Source organism: Hyperolius riggenbachi, chromosome 4, assembly GCF_040937935.1.
Source record: "Hyperolius riggenbachi isolate aHypRig1 chromosome 4, aHypRig1.pri, whole genome shotgun sequence".
In the NCBI taxonomy this organism is placed as follows: Eukaryota; Metazoa; Chordata; class Amphibia; order Anura; family Hyperoliidae; genus Hyperolius; species Hyperolius riggenbachi.
This window is the reverse complement of record NC_090649.1, coordinates 462,962,403-462,984,205: the sequence shown is the minus strand read 5'-3', so window position 1 is coordinate 462,984,205 and position 21,803 is coordinate 462,962,403. Positions and strand designations below refer to the sequence as shown.

The window sequence follows — 21,803 nt, the reverse complement described above, 5'->3', positions numbered from 1 at the left end:
CGGCCTACGTAGTGGTGATTGACAGCGCCGCTCGCGCAGGCGTAGTACAGGTCGCTCTGACGTCATCACCGGGGATCGGGACGGACCTGCGGCGAACGGCTGCTGCTAGGGACGTCCTGGGAGCTTGGAGCTGGAGGAAGCCCCCAGTAAGTACCACTTATTTTACTATTTCTCCCCTGATGACTCCTTTAAGGAGTAATTAAGTATATTGCCCCAATGCACACATATACAATTATGATTCGTCCAATCCGATGATCATTTCAGGGCCAGATAGGTCCCCTTTGTCAAGGCACAAACAGACAAAGCAGGCCATGACAAAGAGGACCTATCTGGTTCCGAAACGAATGTCGGATTGGACGAATCATAATTGTATATGTGTGCATTGGGACAACAAAACGTAATTGTTCCTTAAGAAGTCTGTGTGCGAATCCCCTTTTTGATTCTTGGATTTGGATTTCTACGCGATACCCAGCACCAGCATTACTCCACTTCTTGGTGTGCAGTTTTTTTTTTTTTATTGCTTTGTGCTCCCCTCTCTCCCTGATGCGTCTAACTCCTCCCCGACGTGGGGAAGACTACAGGCAGCATGAAAACACTCACCTCCTGCTGGTTCCAGGCGCTGGGGTCCCATCTGTCCAAGCTGCTCCACTCCCTCTATATACTTCCAGCTTCTGAGTTTGGGCTCTAGTGCCTGATCTGAGAACCAGGAAGTACACCGAGCGGCAGTGGTCCAGAGCAGACAGATGGGACCCCAGAGCCTGGAACCTGCAGGAGGTGAGTATTTGCATGCTGCTGCCTTTATTCCACCCCACTTCTGCTCCATAGCCCTGGAGGATGGGAGGGGGGGTCTGTTTGAAGGGGGAATGGGGGTAGGGGAGAGAACATCTGGCTACCCTACTGGGGTGGGGTGAAGAACATCTAGCTACTCTACTGGGGTAAGGGGGGGGTGAACATCTGGGTACCCTACTGGGGTAGGGTGGAGAGCATCTAGCTACCCTACTGGGGTAAGGGGGAGGGGGGAGAACATGTGGCTACCATACTGGGGTGGGATGGAGAGCATCTAGCTACCCTACTGGGGTAAGGGACGGGGAGAGAACATCTGGCTACTCTACTGGGGTAAGGGGGAGAACATATGGCTACCCTACTGGGGTGGGGTAGATAGCATCTAGCTACCCTACTTGGGTTAGGGGTAGGGGAGAGAACATCTGGCTATCATACTGGGGTATGAGGGAGGGGGAGAACATATGGCTACCCTACTGGGGTGGAGAGCATCTAGCTACCCTACTGGGGTAAGGGGTAGTGGAGAGAACATCTAGCTACCCTACTGGGGTAAGGGGGAGGGGGGAGAACATATGGCTACCCTACTGGGGTGGGGTGGAGAGCATCTAGCTACCCTACTGGGGTAGGGGGGAGGACATGTGGCTACCATACTGGGGTGGGAGGGAGGGGGCACAAGTCTGCCTAGCATACTGGGGAAGTGATTGCTAGGGGGCACATTTAGCTGATTTTCCCGGGGTAGGGAGGTAGTTAGAGGAAAAATTTGTCGCAAAGGGTGAACGTCTCAAACATGGCAGCCCTCACCTATTTGAAGTCGGGAGCTGCTTAAATCGCTTTAAACATAGTATATTTGGATTTTGCTGGGCGGGATTCGTATTTTATACATGTGTTTATCTCATTACGCTACTTATCACCTCGAGGTCACATTAACTGCTATATTCATATAGTTCATATAGTTCATGTAGGGCAGCATGGTGGTGTAGTGGTTAGCACACTCGCCTTGCAACGCCAGGTCCTTGTTTCAATCTCAGCCAGGGAACTATTTCCACGGAGTTTGTCTATTCTCCTTGTTTTGTGTGGGTTTCCTCCGGGCACTCTGGTTTCCTCCCACATCCCAGAAACATACAGATAAGTTAATTGGCTCACCTCTTCAAATTGGCCCTAGACTACAATACATACACTACACAATACATACATAGACATATGACTATGGTATGGATTAGATTGTGAGCCCCTCTCATGGACGATTAAGTGACAAGACAATATACTCTGTACAGCGCTGCAGAACATGTTGGCGCTATATAAATACTAAATCAAAATAGTTTTGCCATATTTCTTCCCCAGCGGCAGGGGTTTTACATACATTTAGAGAAGATGCTTTGCTCATGTAACTTGTTCTATTTGATGTAACTCAACTGTAGACATTACTGTCTTCACTTGGACCTCTTTGTTTTCCACCTTTCTCTCCTTCAGTATTTTGTAGGAGAGCCTACTGAGAAACCAGTCTATGTCCTGATAGTCCTCTGGCCACGTCAAATACTGGCATCTTTGGATGTAGGCCCTTATTGGTTTGTACTTTCTCAGTTGGTATTCTGAGATGGACCCAACCACCACCATGATAAGGCTGTCCTTCAGTTCCGTAAAGTAGCGGCTTTGAGCATAATTGAAGGCCTCAACACACCATCCGTCCTTCATGAATTGTTTGGTCACAATACAAATGGTTTTCTTACTGTTCCAAATGGCATCACGGATATTCACAAAGTGATCTTCCCCGGGGATAAAATTTCTTTCTTCAAAGCACAGATGGAAGCGATTCTTTTTGCAATACTCTGAATCGAGGTTTTTGAGAAAGACATTTTCCACCCATTGGAAATCCTTTTGAGCGTAGCACAGATAGGCATCGTATTTGTGCATTTTTGCCTCTTCTGATTCTTCTCCAAGTGCTGAAATGACCATCCTTTTATACAGGTTGAAGAAAACTCCTCGGAAGTGGTTATATGTAATTACTGAGGTCAAAAAAGTTAAAACAAAAACAGCAGTCAACACAAATAATGAGAACATAAGAGGCCTTATCTTGGCTTCCTCATCACAGCCCTCATAGTTTAGCTCATAAAGAGATGTGGACGAAAAATAGTCAGGGTATGCACAGACAATGTCATTTGGAGACTCCTGTATTGTAACATTAGTTTGGTTTAACCATGATAGAAAACTGACAAGAGGACAGTCACAGACAAATCGGTTAAATCCTATGCTCAGGTTTTTCAAAGTCAAAAATACTTCTGGATTGGGGGAAAAAAGAAGGTTATTTGAAACATCCAAAATCTCCAGATTTGAGGGAAAAATCCCAGGCATTAGATGTTTTAGGAGGTTGCCCGACAAGTTCAGAAACTGCAAAGACGTTAGTCCTGAGAAAATCCCATCTGGAAGAAACTGAAGATAGTTGTATTGAAGATTCAGGGTCGTAAGTACAGTAAGATTATCAAACAGGTTGAGGCAATGGCCGTTGTCCCATATTAATTGTACCATATTGTGAGACAGATCCAGATGTTGCAGTGAATTGCTTAGAGGAATTTGATAATTGAAAGTATAGCAGATAGATAGTTGGTTCTGTTTTAGACTGATGCCTTCAAGTTTCGCATTCTGCAGAAGACGGTACAATACTCCGAGGTCCTCCAAGCGATTTTCTGCTAAGTTGGTTAAACTGGATTTCACTTCATTACTGTCAATTTTTTTCAGCTTGTTTTCTTTCAAATTGATGAAATAGATAAACGGCATAGATTCACAAAACACAACGGAGGCAATGGCATTGCCATGCAAGTCCAAAAATAATAAACTCCTAAACTCCTTAAAGGTATTGGACTGGATTATCCCAATATGATTATCATCCAAGAAAAGTGAACTTACTTTCGTAAGGCCATCAAAGGCATTATCGTACAGTTCTCCTAATAGATTATTCGACAGATAAAGGGTTTCAAGCTGGTCTAGTCCTAGAAAGGCATTTTTTGAAATCTGGTTTATTTTATTTCTGGATAAGTCAAGCATTCTTAAAGTGGAAAGATTGGCGAACACGTAAGACTGCAGAGTGAAAATTGAACAACGTGAAAGGTTTAAAATTTGGAGGTTACTATTTGCCAGCCCTGCAAAGGTTGAGGGATCTGGATCTGGCAGATTCTGGAAGCCAAAATTGCGTCCCATTGAATTAGAGTTAAGTTTTAAGTATGTGATCTGTGTTCCATTTATGGCTCTGCTCATTGACTGCACTTCCTGGGTACTAAATCCATTGCTGGACAGGTCCAGCGTATCAAACTTAATATTCCGAAAAGGATTACCACACTGGTTCCAGGCTTTATCATCCAAGCTGTAAAAATGATTATATGAAAGATCAAACATAATAAAGGTCTTCAACTGAAAACTGTGAAGATCACCCTCACAGATACTGGATATCCGATTATTGCTCAAGACAAGCATCTGAAAAGAGTGCAAGTAATAAAACAAGGGATTGGGTTTGAGGTAAGTTATCTGGTTAAAAGAAAGTTCCAATAACTGCAAAGAGACCAACTCTTTAAAATAGTCATTTTCTAGAATGGAGCTATTTAAGCTGTTGTTGGTTAACATGAGTGTGTGAAGCCGTGATAAACCTCCAAACGCATGAAGGTCCAACACCAGCATGTTATTATATGATAAATCTAGTTTCTGGAGGCTCAGTAAATTTTTGAAACTGTTTTTCTGTACGGTTAACCTTTGTGGGAATTGGTTGCTGAGGAACAAGACTATCAGTTGCTCTAGTAGAGGGAATGAGGTGGAATTTAGCTCCTGAATGTAGTTATTACTCAAATCAGCATATTTCGTGTAATTTTCCAAGTAAGGGATCTGATGGAATTTGCATGAACCAAGGAATACATTCATTCCAGTCATTGAGCAGCGCTCTTCATTGCTGTAATGGAGGAGAGGGTCTCCAACTACGAACGCTATTTGGCAGAACACGATGAACCTAGGGAACGGACAAAAAGATGGTTAGAATACTTTATAATAGAAACAAAAATATGCCTGTTGCGTAAAAACAATTCCTTACCGTAATAACAGCAAACACACTTAAAGAGACACTGAAGCGAAAAAATAAATATGATATAATGAATTGGTTGTGTACTATGAATAATTACTAGAAGTTTAGCAGCAAAGAAAATATTCTCATATTTTTATTTTCAGGTATATAGTGTTTTTTCTAACATTGAACCATTCTATAATATGTGCAGATTACACAACACTCAGCATTCAAAATGATTCTTTCAGAGCAGTCTGAACTAATGACCTCTCCTCTGGCAGAAAAAAAGTAATTCGTTCAATAACACTTGAGATAATAAAAGTCAGATAACAGCCCTCTCCACGACTTTGAAAGTCGTAGAGCTTAATGTCTTTTTTGCATAGAGATAACAACTGGAGTTTCTTAACTCTTCCTGTACTGGAAACAATTAGACTGATGTATCTGATCTTAATGTTTTATTTCTTAGCTGTACTACACATACAAATCATAATATCATAATTTTTTTTTCGCTTCAGTGTCTCTTTAAAGGATCACTATCGTGAAAATCGTAAAATGTAAAAAACATGTGAACACATAAAAACAAGACGTACATTTCTTCCAGAGTAAAATGAGCCATAAAGGACTTTTCTCCTATGTTGCTGTCACTTACAGTAGGTAGTAAAAATCTGACAGAACCGACATGTTTTGGACTAGCCTATCTCCTTATGGGGGATTCTCAGGGTTTTCTTTTTTTTTTTCTAAAGCACATAGTGATTGTCAGTTGCTCTGTAGTCCAACTGCCAAAAAAGTGAGCAGCGAGCAGGCAGACTGGCCAGCACCTTTGTAAAGATCCTTTTCAGGAAGTGTCTTTCTAAAGAATAAAGGTCATGCTGAGAATGCACCATGAAGAGATGGACTAGTCCAAAACCTGTTGGATCTGTCAGATTTCTACTACTTACTGTAAGTGGCAGCAACATAGGAAAAAAGTAATTTATGGCTCATTTTAAACTGAAAGAAACATACTTCTTATTTGTATGCGTACTCATGTATTTTACATTTTGCAATTTTTTGTGATAGTGGTCCTTTAAATGGAAAAAAATGGTGCTTCTGTGGAGTACTGTACATTAAGCTACCTAAAATATAACTTTGCATTCAGATTCATAAAAAAAAAAAAAAAAATCAGTCACGTGTAGAGATGGCCCGAACCTCCGATTTTAGGTTAACTTGCGAATTTCCGCGACCCGCAATAGACTTTAATGGGGAGGCGAACTTTGAAAGCTAGAAACATTTATGATGGCCAGAAAAGTGATGGAAAAGATGTTTCAAGGGGTCTAACACCTGGAGGGGGGCATGGCGGAGTGGGATACATGCCAAAAGTCCCCGGGAACAATCCGGATTTGACGCACAGCAGCGTTTTAAGGGCAGAAATCACATTGAATGCTAAATTGGAGGCCTAAAGGGCTTTAAAACATCTTGCATGTGTATACATCAATCAGAGAGTGTAATTAGAGTACTGCTTCACACTGACACACCAAACTCACTGTGTAACGCACCACAAACAGCTGTTTGTGTAGTGACGGCCATGCTGGACTGGTGAGCTCCATGGCGAGAGTGCAGGCGATAGCGGTTTTCAAGCCCATATGGTTGCCGGGCTGAGGTAGCTGAATGACAGAACAACAGTGGATCGAATTTGGTCTGTCCACAATGAAGCTACGACCTTATATAGCCGGCAGTCATTGCTTCATTGTGATACGCAAGCCCCTTTACCGCGGCAAGGTAACAATCGCGAAGGGGAATTGCCACATGTACTGTACATGCCTTTTGTTTTGTTGTTGCAGCCAGGGCCGGCCCGCTCATGAGGCGAGGTAAAACTTTTGCCTCAGGCGGCACATTTCTAGGGGCGGCAACCACCCGTCGGTGGGTGCGGGGAGCCGGCCGCCGAGCTGGAGGGGTAGCGGGCAGGACGGGGGTATTGGGCCTAGCGGCGGGGAGGGGGGGGTTGGACCCCCCCTCCCTCGCCTGGGTCTCCCGATCTGTGCTCCCCTCCAGCCTTAAATAGATCAGAAGCAGCCGCTACTCGTAAGAGGCACGGGCGGGGAGGACTCACCACTTCCTCGATCCAGCGTGCGCTCCACTGACGTCACTTCCTGCAATGCCGCCCACTGTATTGTAAGTGGCCCAATACCCCCGTCCTGCCCGCTACCCCTCTAGCTCGGCGCCGCCCCCCCCTGGGGCGGGCGGCAGCAATAATTTTTTCAAAATTTGCCTCAGGCGGCAAAAAGTCTAGGGCCGGCCCTGGTTGCAGCTGCAGTGCAGCCAGAAAAATTAGGCAGGCATGTACGCGCACCAGAAAAATATGTTATTGGTTTTGTTAGCGGCCGCTGTTAACAGCGGCCTTAAAAATTCAGGAATCCGCCTGGAGTCCTGGACCCTGTTGGTAGTGGCAGAGAAGGCAGTCAAGCGGACTGCAGGCAGAGATGCTGTGTGGGGAGCGACTTAGTCTTGGGGCAGGCAGTCACACGGCGTGCAGGCAAAGATGCTGTGTGTGGGGACTGACTTAGTCTTCGGGCAGGCCTGACCGTGCTTTGCAGACCACGTGGTCAGATGGACCCTTGACCCAACACTGTGTGTCAGAGATGACACCACTTGCCTTTCAACAGCACGGTACAGTTTGGGTATCTCCTTTTTTGAGAAATAATTGCGGCCTGGTATCTTACACTGTGGTGTGTGGCTTTGCTTTTGTGTGCTGCTTTTCCTCAGGTGGTCATCCGATTGCAGTTTGCGCTTTGTAATCATGTGCCTTCGTAAAGTAGTTGTCCCTACGCAGGTCTTGGTCTTTCCACGGCTCAATTTTCGGTGGCAGAGACTGTACAGATGGCATTGCTCTCATCTGAGGCAGACACACACAAAAATTTCCACACCACTGAGCCCTGGGATGATGGTACTTTGGTGATTGCTGCCGACTGAGTGTTAAGTGGGGTGCCAGAATCAGAGCAGGAGGAGGAAGATATGTCACGCTTCCGTGCGGAAGCTGAGGAAGATGAGGTGTTCTGTGTTAAATAGTCAACTACGTCCTGACAATATTGGGGGTTGATGGCACGTGCCTTTTTCTGAACACTGTTCTTTGGTTGAGGGCCGCACAAAATCACAACAGCGCGACCTCGAACAGACCTGCCAGGTGGTCTGCCTTTGGCTCTGCCTCTTGTTTTGTCCATATTGGGGGGGGGGGGGGGGATGAAGTGAAAGGTATGCACTGACTTGACTAATACAATGTGCGGTCAGTGTCATACAGGTGCAGTGAACAGGTATGAAGTGATTGGTATTACAACTGTGCAGCTGTCACACACACAGGTGCAGTGCCTAGTATATAACACTGCTTGCGGTCAGGTAGGTGCACTGAACAGGTTACAGGTATGCACTGCAGTGATTGGTATTACAAATGCATGCGCTCACGTAGGTAGGTGCACTGAACAGTGAACATGTACAGTGATTGGTATTACAAATGTGCACCTGTCACACACACACACACACACACACAAGTACCGTGAACAGGTGCAATGACTGGTGGTATTAACAATGCGTGTGTTCACGTAGGTAGGTAGGTGCACTGAACAGTGAACAGGTGCAGTGATTGGTATTACAAATGTGTACCTGTCACACACACACACAGGCACCGTGAACAGGTGCAATGACTGGTGGTATTAACAATGCGTGTGCTCTCGTAGGTAGGTAGCTAGGTAGGTGCACTGAACAGTTAACAGGTACAGTGATTGGTATTACAAATGTGCACCTGTCACACACAGGTACCGTGAACAGGTGCAATGACTGGTGGTATTAACAATGCGTGCGCTCACGTAGGTAGGTAGGTAGGTAGTTGCACTGAACAGTGTACAGGTACAGTGATTGGGATTACAAATGTGCACCTGTCACACACACACACAGGCACCGTGAACAGGTGCAATGACTGGTGGTATTAACAATGCGTGTGCTCTCGTAGGTAGGTAGCTAGGTAGGTGCACTGAACAGTTAACAGGTACAGTGATTGGTATTACAAATGTGCACCTGTCACACACAGGTACCGTGAACAGGTGCAATGACTGGTGGTATTAACAATGCGTGCGCTCACGTAGGTAGGTAGTTGCACTGAACAGTGTACAGGTACAGTGATTGGGATTACAAATGTGCACCTGTCACACACACACACACACACACACACACACACACACACAGGTACCGTGAACAAGTGCAATGACTGGTGGTATTAACAATCCGTGCGCTCACGTAGGTAGGTAGGTAGGTAGGTAGGTGCACTGAACAGGTGCAGTGATTGGGATGGGATTACAAATGTGCAGCTGCTTGCCACACACAGGTAGTCACTGAATGTGCTGGGCCTGGCAGTGGCACAGTAGGAATTACCGCCAAGGGGCCAAAGGCCAGCTGCGACTGACTGACAGGGCTGTATATAATGCAAGTGGGGCCACAAAAAAAATACAAAAACTGGCACAACTGTAAACCTACCAAGACAAGGCCGTCCACCTAAACTCACAGGCCGAACAAGGAGAGCGCTGATCAGAAATGCAGTGAAGAGGCCCATGGTGACTCTGGACGAGCTGCAGAGATCTACAGCTCAGGTGGTGGAATCTGTCCATAGGACAATTATTAGTCATGCACTGCACAAAGTTGGCCTTTATGGAAGAGTGGCAAGAAGAAAGCCATTGTTAACAGAAAAGCATAAGAAGTCCCATTTGCAGTTTGCCACAAGCCATGTGAGGGACACAGCAAACATGTGGAAGACGGTGCTCTGGTCAGTTGAGACCAAAATGGAACTTTTTGGCCAAAATGCAAAACGCTATGTGTGGCGGAAAACTAACACTGCACATCACTCTGAACACACCATCCCCACTGTCAAATATGGTGGTGGCAGCATCATGGTCTGGGGGTGCTTCTCTTCAGCAGGGACAGGGAAGCTGGTCAGACTTGATGGGAAGATGGATGGAGCCAAATACAGGGCAAACTTGGAAGAAAACCTCTTGGAGTCTGCAAAAGACTTGAGACTGGGGCGGAGGTTCACCTTCCAGCAGGACAACGACCCTAAACATAAAGCCAGGGCAACAATGGAATTGTTTAAAACAAAACATATCCATGTGTTAGAATGGCCCAGTCAAAGTCCAGATCTAAATCCAATCGAGAATCTGTGGCAAGATCTGAAAACTGCTGTTCACAAACGCTGTCCATCTAATCTGACTGAGCTGGAGCTGTTTTGCAAAGAAGAATGGGCAAGGATTTCAGTCTCTAGATGTGCAAAGCTGGTAGAGACATACCCTAAAAGACTGGCAGCTGTAATTGCAGCAAAAGGTGGTTCTACAAAGTATTGACTCAGGGGCTGAATAATTATGCACACCCCACTTTGCAGTTATTTAAAAAAGAAATGTTTGGAATCATGTATGATTTTCGCTCCACTTCTCACGTGTACACCACTTTGTATTGGTCTGTCACGTGGAATTCCAATAACATTTATTCATGTTTGTGGCAGTAATATGACAGAATGTGGAAAACTTCAAGGGGGCCGAATACTTTTGCAAACCACTGTATAAGATATTTCTAGGTTCTTCAAAGTAGCCACCTTTTGCTTTGATTCCTGCTTTGCACACTCTTGGCATTCTCTTGATGAGCTTCAAGAGATATGTCACCTGAAATGGTCTTCCAACAGTCTTGAAGGAGTTCCCAGAGATGCTTAGCACTTGTTGGTCTTTTTGCCTTCACTCTGCGGTCCAGCTCACTCCAAACCATCTCGATTGGGTTCAGGTCTGGTGACTGTGGAGGCCAGGTCACAGCACCCCATCACTCTCCTTCCTGGTAAAATAGCCCTTACACAGCCTGGAGTGTGTTTGGGGTCATTGTCCTGTTGAAAAATAAATGTTGGTCCACCTAAACGCAAACCGGATGGAATAGCATGCCACTGTAAGATGCTGTGGTAGCTATGCTGGTTTAGTATGCCTTTAATTTTGAATAAATCCCCAACCGTGTCACCAGCAAAGCACCCCCACACCAATACACCTCCTCCTCCATGCTTCACGGTGGGAACCAGGCATGTAGAGTCCACCTTTTCTGCGTCGCACAAAGACACGGTGGGTGGATCCAAAGATCTCAAATTTGGACTCATCAGACCAAAGCACAGATTTCCACTGGTCTAATGTCCATTCCTTGTGTTCTTTAGCCCAAACAAGTCTCTTCTGTTTGTTGCCTGTCCTTAGCAGTGGTTTCCTAGCAAATACTCTACCATGAAGGCCTGATTCACACAGTCTCCTCTTAACGTGTTCTAGAGATGTGTCTGCTGCTAGAACTCTGTGTGGCATTGACCTGGTCTCTAATCTGAGCTGCTGTTAACCTGCGATTTCTGAGGCTGGTGACACGGGACAACTTATCCTCCGCAGCAGAGGTGACTCTTTGGTCTTCCTTTCCTGGGGCGGTCTGCAGTGATGCTCGAATGTACCGAATTTCGATTTGAGTACATTCGAATCAGGGATGAGCAGAAACTATGCCAGTGCGAATTTATGCATCGTAGTTCGCATCTACGCATCGTAATTCGTAGGTGAAGTTTCAAAACTACGCTTGCGAATTTACACGTAGCGAAGTACTGCTGCGCGTTGCTTACCCCCACTATGCGTAGTTAACATGTGTATTGCATAGTGAACTACGAATGCGTTACTGGCATCTCATTTTTCGCGTGCGATTGTATGCTTACAAATTTACGCATTGGAAAAGGGAATGTACGCATAGAAGAGTTCAGGGAATACGCAATTAACCACTTGCCGACCGCACGCTTATACCGTGCGTCGGCAAAGTGGCAGCTGCAGGACCAGCGACGCAGTATTGCGTCGCCAGCTGCAGGCTGATTAATCAGGAAGCAGCCGCTCGTGCGAGCGGCTGCTTCCTGTCAATTCACGGCGGGGGGCTCCGTGAATAGCCTGCGGGCCGCCGATGGCGGCTCGCAGGCTAAATGTAAACACAAGCGGAAATAATCCGCTTTGTTTACATTGTACGGCGCTGCTGCGCAGCAGCGCCGTAAGGCAGATCGGCGATCTCCGGCCAATCAGCGGCCGGGGATCGCCGCCATGTGACCGGAGACAGCCTGTCACTGGCTGCACAGGACGGATAGCGTCCTGTGCAGCCCGGCTTACCAGGGGGGGCCAGGTAGGAGAGGGAGGGGGAGGATTTCGCCGCGGAGGGGGGCTTTGAGGTGCCCCCCCCGCAACACCCGGCAGGCAGGAGCGATCAGACCCCCCCAGCACATCATCCCCCTAGTGGGGAAAAAAGGGGGGCGATCTGGTCGCTCTGCCTGCACGCTGATCTGTGCTGGGGGCTGCAGAGCCCACCCAGCACAGATCAGCTAAAACAGCGCTGGTCCTTAAGGGGGGGGTAAAGGGTGGGTCCTCAAGTGGTTAAAGAGAAATTAATGCGTAAAATTCTCTGCATGCGGGCATAAGCATCCACACAAAATACGCTTCGCAGATCGCGTAATTGCGTATTTTAACGTGTAATCTACGAAATGCATACAAAGTGAACATTTGATTTCGAAGCCGTAGTTTGGCAAAGCGTAATTGCGTAAAACTACGCATATTTCCAGCGGAGCGAAGTTGGCTGACTACGACCATCCCTGATTCGAATTCGGGTCCGGGTCAAATTCGGGTTCGGCCGTGATCACGACCAGTAGAATTCGATTCGAATTCGAGCCTTGAGCGATAATTGAATTCGAGTATTACCGAATTCGGATGGCCTTAAAGCTAATTTTGTTTTTTTTTTAAAGGGAAATCACAATTAAATAGGTGTTATTAAAAAAAAAAAATATTGAAAACTTTTTTCTGCATTTCTTGTTTATTCATCTTCACCTTCTTTTTCTTCACGTCTTCTTTTTCTGTTTTACCATCTTCTTTCTTATCACCTTCTTCCTCTTCCTCTTCTTCTCCAGGCTCTTATTCGTCTCCAGGTTCTTCTTCTTTTTCTTCACCTGGTTCTTCTTCTTCTTGTATTGCTTCACCTGATTCTTCTTCACCTGGTTATTGTTCTTCTTCTTCACCTGGTTATTCTTCTTCACCACCATCTTTTTTTTTTTTTTTGTTTTGTTTTGTTCATATTCTTCCTCTTGTACCCAACTTGATGTTTTTTTCCCTTACAGAACTGAACTGTTGTAAAATTTGTTCTTCAACAGCATAGCTAAATTTGAAGCGTAATAATAGCTAGTGGCGCATGGCAGCAGCGCATAATTCTGCAGACCCTGGCATTGGGAACAGACAGCAGGAGGTGAAATGTAGCAGAAGGAGGAGGAGTGACGTGTGGCAGCAGGCAATGTAACAGGCCATGGTACCTAGCGTTGGTACCACGGCTGTAATAATAAACACCATACAGCAGGAGGCTCCGGACAGCAGTTGTGAAGCCCACATTGTGTCCAATACACAACTGGGACAGCACAGTTTTCAACCCAAACACCTCAGAATAATTTTATTTTTAAATGTAGCTATTGTAGTGGCGTAATAGCTATGGCGCATGAAAGCAACACGTAATTCTGTGGACCCTAGCGGTGGGAACACAGACAGCAGGAGGTTAAATACAGCAGCAGGAGGAGGAGGAGTGACGTGTGGCAGCATGCAGTGTAACGGGCCATGGTCCCTGGCGTTGGTACCACGGCTGTAATAAACACCATACAGCAGGAGGTTCCGGACAGCAGTCGTGAAGCCCACATTCTGTCCAATACACAACTGGGACAGCACAGTTTTCAACCCAGACATCTTAGAATAATTAATTTTTTTTTAATGTACCAGTAGCTATTGTAGTGGCGTAATAGCTATGGCGCATGGCAGCAGCGCTTAATTCTGTGGACCCTGGCGGTAGGAACACAGACAGCAGGAGGTTAATTGCAGCAACAGGAGGAGGAGGAGTGACGTGTGGCAACAGGCAGTGTAACGGGCCATGGTCCCTAGCGTTGGTAACATGGCTGTAATAAACACCATACAGCAGTCGTGAAGCCCACATTGTGTCCAATACACAACTGGGACTGCACAGCTTTCAACCCAAACCCCTCCGAATATTTTTTTTTTAATCAATAGGGTAGACACTAGACAGGCAGTACTAGTAGTATAGTCTACAGTAGTCAATAACTAACTCATGTGACCGACAGTGGCAATCAAAGTCTATCACAGACGGACGCAATCAATAGGGTCAGGCAGAGATGATAGGCAGTCACAGACCAGATGCTGCCCTCTGTAAAGTAACTAACACAGTACTGAAGCTAATAAACTCAACGACTAACAACAGTAAAAATTAAGTAAAATAGTACGTAGGTAAATAACAACTAACTATAATCCCTAGAAGTAGTAGTGTAGTAGACGATAACTAACTCGTGTGACCGAGAGTGACAATCAAAGTCTGTCACACATGGACGCAATCAATAGGGTCGGGCAGATGACAGTCACAGATCACAACAGATGCTGGCCTTTACAGTAACTAACACAGTACTGAAGCTAATAAACTAACAGACTCAGTAGAAATTAAGTAAACTAGTACACAACTAACTATAATCCCTAACCTACCTAAGCTAGTAGTAGGCTAAGGCTACCTAGGCTAACAATCCTAGCCTGCACACAGACCTAACACTAGCCTAGCACAGTATACAGTATACACTACACCAGCTGACTGAACTACAGCACTCAAATCACTAACTATCTATAAATCAATATAATATATGTGTTCAGAATGTGTATAGGAGGTAAAATGCTCTGTTTTCACAGTTGTAAACAGGCCCGGATTTACAGCTCAGGAGCCTATAGGCACAGAACTTCTGGCGCCCTAAGCCCCACCCATCAGCACAGGCCACACCCCCAACTCACACCCCCTTTTCTTAAACAAACTAATGTAGATATTACCAAATACAATTAGAGAATACCAACAATATGCAGATATTGCCAATGGGATGCACACAACAGATAATCGGGCCGCTATGATATTCCAATGGGGTACAGGGTAGCATTTGCAGTGAAACATATATTTTTAATTGCACTGCATTTGTGACATGTCTAGTCACTTGTTTAACTTGCACTGACTTTCCGGCAATTCTACCACAGCTTACTTTGTGTGCAAGAAGCTTTAGTGATGTCATACCCACAGCATACATTTAAAATTGATTCACCCAGAAAGCCTGCTCAGGGAATAGCTGGTTTCATAGCTGAAGGTAAGTAATCTGGTTGCTGTTTTAAATAAAACCTGAATTAAAGAGACTCTGTAACGACAAAAAGATCCCCTGGGGGGTACTCACCTCGGGTGGGGGAAGCCTCAGGATCCTAATGAGGCTTCCCACGCCGTCCTCTGTCCCACGGAGGTCTCGCTGCAGCCCTCCGAACAGCCGGCGACTGTGCCGACTGTTCAATTCAATATTTACCTTTGCAGGCTCCAGCGGGGGCGCTGTGGCTGCTTTCGCTCCGAAGGAGGCGGAAATACCCGATCTCAGTCGGGTCCGCTCTACTGCGCAGGCGCCGGAGACTTGCGCCTGCGCAGTAGAGCGGACCCGACTGAGATCGGGTATTTCCGCCTCCTTCGGAGCGAAAGCAGCCAGAGCGCCTGCGCAGGAGCCTGCAAAGGTAAATATTACGTCACCGCTGTACGGAGGGCTACAGCGAGACCCCCGAGGGACGGCAGACGGCGTGGGAAGCCTCATTAGGATCTTGAGGCTTCCCCCATCCGAGGTGAGTACCCCCCAGGGGACGTTTTAACGTTACAGATTCTCTTTAAGACTGCGGACCATTTTTTGGGTATGGTACAAGACTTGGTTTGAGCTTGGGCTAGATGTGAGTGGTTTTACCAATTTCTGGAAGGTGTTGTGCTGTATGCGCTACCCTTCCCTGCGTGAGCATCACTGGTTGGTGGAAGGGAGGCTGCAGCAAAAAGCTGGGTATAGTAATGTAGCCAGTTAGGACTTCTGTCTGCTATGGCCAGGGGTTCACTCGGATGTTCTGACTGGGGAGATCCACCATAGTAATCCACAGAAAGGCTGATCTTCACTATAGTCCAAACAAAGAAGCTGCCTTGTCTGTTATGGCCCATAAAGCTGGGTGCTGCATGTTCATAGACTTGGGTGTGGGGTTCCTGCTCCCCTACTCTTGTCACTGCTTTAATATGCCTTGGATTTCAGTGCTCTGAACTGTCACTTAGCAGCTGAGCTTCAGCAACACAGGTAAGGGAGGTCAGAGCTCAGAATTTGGGACATTTGAAGCAGTGACATGGCAAGTGGGATAAATATGCCCAGCTATGTTGTTGGGGGGAAGTTTCAGGCTTTAAATGATTAGCAGGTGAGCTGCTGACACCCACCAATCCTTGACTCATGTCACTGGTAAGCATCACAAGATTGCCTGTGCAGGGGAGGGGGGAGCATTGTAGTCTCTGCTATGAAAAGGAGGGTGAGAATCAAAGGTCCCAAGCCCCTGAATAATTGATCAGTAACTTACTATGTCCCTGTAACAGGCTGCAGATCTCACTGGCAGTCTGTGTGACTGTGCACGCTGGTCCTGTGTGATGTAAACGAAGTAGGAATGGCATCTTCAAAAGAGCTGGGCAAAGGCTGCACCATTAGACACGGGGGAGGGGGCAGAGCTGTAGCCTGCAGCAATCATCCTGAAGCCACTTGCTATAGCATTCCTTGCTGCTCTCCCCCACCACTCGCCTGTCATTTTACTGACCCTTTGCCTGCACCATGTGAATTGGAAGGGGAGACGGAGCTTTGTGTACTTAGCCTAGCTCCGCTTTCTCCTCCTCCCTCCCTCTCTGCAGACTTTGTAGTAACTCACTTACTCCTATCTCCCCTAATAGTTTCCGGCTGCTAGAGAGTGCAAAAAAGCCAGCCAGCCGGGACAGTGCATGCTCATCTCCACCGGCAACCCTGCCTACGTTGTAGCCTGCTTGCAGCTGAGAGGCAGTGCTGCGTCCTGACTCCCTGTGTGTGAGTAATGTACAGAGCGGTAGGTGGGGAGTCGGGACACTCACTGTGCTGCTGACATTGCGATGCGGGGCGGGCGGATTCGATTTCTCCTGCTCTGCCGCTCTTTTACTCTGCATAGGGGTACATTCAGGACCCGCCCCTGTCCTATCAGCCGCCTATAGGCACGTGCCTAGAGTGCCTTATGGGAAATCCGGCCCTGGTTGTAAAGCACTTGCTAGACACGCAGCAGCACTAGAGATGCTCTCAGTACCGCTCAGTCACATGCAAGGACGTGCTCCGCAACATGGCCGCTGCCTTATATAGAGGAGGGGAGGGCCAGGCTCCCCTCCTCTGATTGGTTGCTAGTGCCTCGGCTGGGGGCCTTCTAAATGGCCCAATGACGCCATCCCCTGGATACCGAACCTGTGATCATGGCCGAATTCGAGGGGCTTTTTTTCGGGTAACTTCGAGTTCGAATTCGGGAGCAGGATCGTTATTCGGATTGGAATTCGGCAAGCCTGAACATCTACCCGTGATCACAGGTAGAATTCGAATTCGCGAATTTGGAGAGCAACCCTGGCGGTCCGCATGTGAGCCAGTTTCTTTGTAGCGTTTGATGGTTTTTGAGACTGCACTTGGGGACACTTTCAAAGTTTTCCCAATTTTTCGGACTGACTGACGTTCATTTCTTAAAGTAATGATGGCCACTCGTTTTTCTTTACTTAGCTGCTTTTTTCTTGCCATAATACAAATTCTAACAGTCTATTCAGTAGGACTATCAGCTGTGTATCCACCGGACTTCTCCCCAATGCAACTGATGGTCCCAACCCCATTTATAAGGCAAGAAATCCCACTTATTAAACCTGACAGGGCACACCTGTGAAGTGAAAACCATTTCAGGTGACTACCTCTTGAAGCTCATCAAGAGAATACCAAGAGTGTGCAAAGCAGTAATCAAAGCAAAAGGTGGCTACTTTGAAGAACCTAGAATATGACATATTTTTAGCTGTTTCACACTTTTTGGTTATGTACTATACTTCCACGTGTGTTGATTCATAGTTTGGATGCCTTCAGTGTGAATCTACAATGTTCATAGTCATGAAAATAAAGTAAAATCTCTGAATGAGAAGGTGTGTCCAAGGTGTGTCCAAGGTGTGTCCGTGTGTGTCCGTGTGTGTCCGTGTGTCCGTGTGTCCGTGTGTGTGTGTCCGTGTGTGTCCGTGTGTCCGTGTGTGTGTGTGTGTGTCCGTGTGTGTGTATATATATATATATATATATATATATATATATATATATATATATATATATAGTAAGTATACATACACACAATTTAAAAAAAATACTTAGTTACCTTAGGGAAATAAACAAACAGCAGCAGCGATCAGAGCCCACCAACAGAGTGCTCTATTGGTGGGCAGAAAAGGGGGGAAAATTCATTTGTGTGCTTGGTTGTGAGGCCCTGCAGCGAGAAGTTAAAGCTGCAAAGCACCACTTTGTAAAAAATAGCCTGGTCACTGGGGGGGTGTAAGCCTGTGGTCCTTAAAGGGTCACTTAAGGGTAGAAAAAAAAAGTGTTTTACTTACCTGGTGTCACGATTGTGGAACTTTCCCAGTGATCAGCGCACAACGCGTGCGCTGACACGGCGGAGATCCTCCACAAGCGTATAATTTGCAGGAACCCAGCAAAAGGTGCTACGCACCTGTAGAGGGAAATTCCTGTCGGCAGATGGCGCTAGGGAGTGCAGAGGAACCAATCCTCTGTACCTCCACAAATGCCAGACAGGAATTGTACGAAGCGCAGAACGCAATCGCAAGAGAGGCGATTGCGAATGAGATTGAGCAAAAGGGATAGGTTGTATGTGTGTGCGCCAATCCAGTCGCCACTCCGCGACCGCGCACACACAACAGCAGATACGAAATAGGAACGCGATCGCGAGAGGTGCGATCGCGAGACGTGACACAAGGCAGAACAGAATAGAATACGAGGGTAGCAAAGGCACAGCAAATACAATAAGGAGATATGGAAAATAACAACGCTAGCTAACCGCGAACACCGCACTCATTCGCAACAGTGCACGCGGTTATGCGCGATCTCCACGTGATAAGCACAATAGAGACAAGCACGCCTAACTAACCATAAACAGACAAACATGAAACAGGGGACGCGAGCGCTTGCTTAACGGTTACCTCACCGAGTCTGTAGCAAGCGCAGCGGACAAGACAGACACACGAAAAACAAGAACTAGGCAGGAAGGATCCACCGCTCTTCCGCCAGAGCAAGTGTGATCCAAGCAGGAACACAGATCAGAAAGATCCACGGCCGCTAACGCTAGCGGCTAGTGCGATCTCAGCAAGACAGAACGATTCGCTATCAACCGCCGCTGGTGACAGCGCAATCGCGACCGACAAGACAGAACAGAAGGATCCCCAGCGCTCGCACAAAGTAGCTAGCGCGATCCCAGGAGACAGAACAGAAGGATCCCCAGCACTAGCACAAAGTAGCTAGCGCGATCCCAGAAGACAGAACAGAAGAGATAGCTGGTAGCAACCGCTGCACCAGCTATACTCCAAGAACATAGATCAGAACCATTTCCTGTCAACCACCATAGGGACAGGACAATGGCAAACAGGCAAGACAAGACAGAACAGGCAATACAGATAATACAACCTGACTGGGCTAGAAGGGGAGCCTAAAGCAACCCCCAGGAATTAACTATACTAGATAGCAATGGCTGACACTCCAGCAGTGTCCATCAGGAACTGAGCATGGAAGGGAAATGACCAGCAAAGCATTCTGGGAAACATAAAGCTCTTATAGTGCCAGTCATCAAAGAAGGCAGGTAGAGGATTTGCATAACGAATGTATGCAAATTCCCCAGCAAGAGAACAGAACAGAAACTTGCAATGAAAAGACAGGTCTCTGTTCCAGAGACCTGCAGCCCACAGACTAGAGGAATGGACAAACAGCTGTCTGCCTGTGCAGCCAGCTGAGCGGATCATCACAGTACCCCCCCTTCTAGGGATGGATTCCAGACATCCCTCAAGACTGGTAACATCACAAAACTCTAACTGAAGACTCATGAAGGTCAGGACAGCCCGACAAGGCCCAATTCCAGAGTCAGTCCATCCGAAACCGACCTCATCGGAAGCAGAAGCCACCGAAACATGCCCATCAGCACTACAAGTCTCAGCGTAACACCCATCAGGACTGTGGACACCAGAGAAGAAGCCATCGACACCCTCCAGACAATACCCACCACCTTCCAAGGAGCGTCCAAGAATACCAAACCTGCCGCAATACCTGTTCGAAGTGTCCCTTACAACACCAAAGCCATTGCTGATCGTATTCAGGGCACCAAGCAAAACCTTTCCCGGAATCTCCCAGAACGCCTTGAAGCTCCGCAGAGATCCCAAGAAGCCAGAACGCTCACCAGGCTCACATGGAGAACCACCAAGAACCCCTATGGAACCTATGATCATTCCAGACTCAAAATTAGCAGGACACCCATCAAGATCAGGACTTTCAGGGCCCACTTCTGGGCATGCAAGCAGGCAGGCTATATCAGAACATGTCTCCACTGAGGAAGCATCTGAGTACGCTGGTAACCGAGGCACACTTGGGCTTTCTGGGTCACAGAGCACATCGGGGTACACTAGTACAGGAGAAACCTCAGGACATGTCGGGGAACTGCCAACCTCAGAGTCCGACACGACAAGACCAAAACCAGTACCGGGCAGAAAATCATCACGAGTAAAGGTCACAGGTACTGGTCTTTCAAAAGAAGACTCAAATTCAGAATTTTCTGTAACTGTAATATCATCATTGACTACACATGAATGAAGCTCCACAAGAGCTGCAAAAGTAGTCAGCAAGGCAGCAATGCCTACTGAAGTGGGCAACACCTCAGAAGGACCTGGGGGGCAGGAGACATCTCCTTCAAGTTCTGCACCCTTTGGGAGGAACTCGGAGACCTTCAGATCATCAAACAAGACCTCAGGAACATCATTTTTCAAGTTGTCTAAGAAGGATTCTGTACTATCCATGTTACAGGGCAAAACTGGAACTTTACTTTGAGAACAGGGCAGATGTCCCAGGGAAGGTTCCACCATAAACTGAGACTGAATTTCATCATCATGAGTGGAACGTACAGGAATATTCACTGGACCACACACTGACTCCCTAACTTTAATCTCGCTGCACCCAGAACTCTGCGTAGTAATCAAACTAGCTTGCAACTCCAAAACTGCAGAAAGACAGGTAAAAATAGCAGCAATACCTAGACGAGCCTCTAGGGGCAGGGCAGGAGATATTGTACAAGGCAATATTGACTCATCCAGAGTACTGGGTGGAGAGTCAATACTTTCTTCAGAATCAGACTCGCAAATGTCAATGCAAGTGGACATCATGCCTTCATTCATGGTACAGGGCAGGTTCAGAGAAAGCTTCTCTGGACAAGGCAAAGAAGCTTCAGCATCGGATTCGCAAAACCGAAGCGCTGTCTCACTCTTAGATTCGGCTAACAAGGTCGAATCCGAGGAGTCAGAACGCAAAATTTGCGGATCCACGATCGCTTTAGGTTGCGAAACTGACGCTTCCATATCGCAAACCTCCGCGATCTGCGGAGCAGACTGCAAGGCATCTAGGACAGAAACACTGGAGCAACTGTCATCAGGCAACAGGCCTGCACAGGTGCGAACAGAATAAGACAGATTCATTTGCAAAAGAAGTGGCGACAACAACAGGAGAAACTTTATTAGACACATCAATCATTTTCTTAAAGTTGCATAACTTAGGAATTTTCCCCATGGCAGGCTCACAAACGGACGATCTTAGAGATCCTGAGGGAAAAAATCTGTCTTCCTTAGACACAGGACCACACAGACCTTTTGCAGCCATACGTGCGGTGGCGACATCAGACCGCACTGGTTCAACTTCCACACAAGCAACTGCTCTGAACGACTTGCACTCAGGCTTCAAACACTCAGTTGCTTTGGGAAAGGGTATGCATTCAAAACTCACTTTCTTTAAATCCAGAGGATT

The 21,803-nt window shown here is 46.8% G+C and overlaps 1 protein-coding gene across 2 annotated transcripts in view; it reads right to left on the bottom strand.

Annotated features, from left to right (window-relative positions):
- Positions 1–378: 378 nt before the first annotated feature.
- TLR5 (toll like receptor 5) overlaps positions 379–21,803 on the bottom strand; it is an 83,754-nt gene continuing 62,329 nt past the window's right edge. The window contains exons 1-2 of one of the 2 annotated variants that reach the window (XM_068232836.1): positions 16,294–16,376; positions 379–4,768 (exon numbers count right to left, since the gene is read on the bottom strand). In XM_068232836.1, the coding sequence (XP_068088937.1) occupies positions 2,161–4,692 (2,532 nt within the window). In that variant the 5' untranslated portion in view covers positions 4,693–4,768; positions 16,294–16,376 and the 3' untranslated portion in view covers positions 379–2,160. Of the gene's footprint in view, positions 4,769–16,293; positions 16,377–21,803 lie in introns of those variants that run through there. The other variant, XM_068232835.1, reaches the window with a different exon arrangement.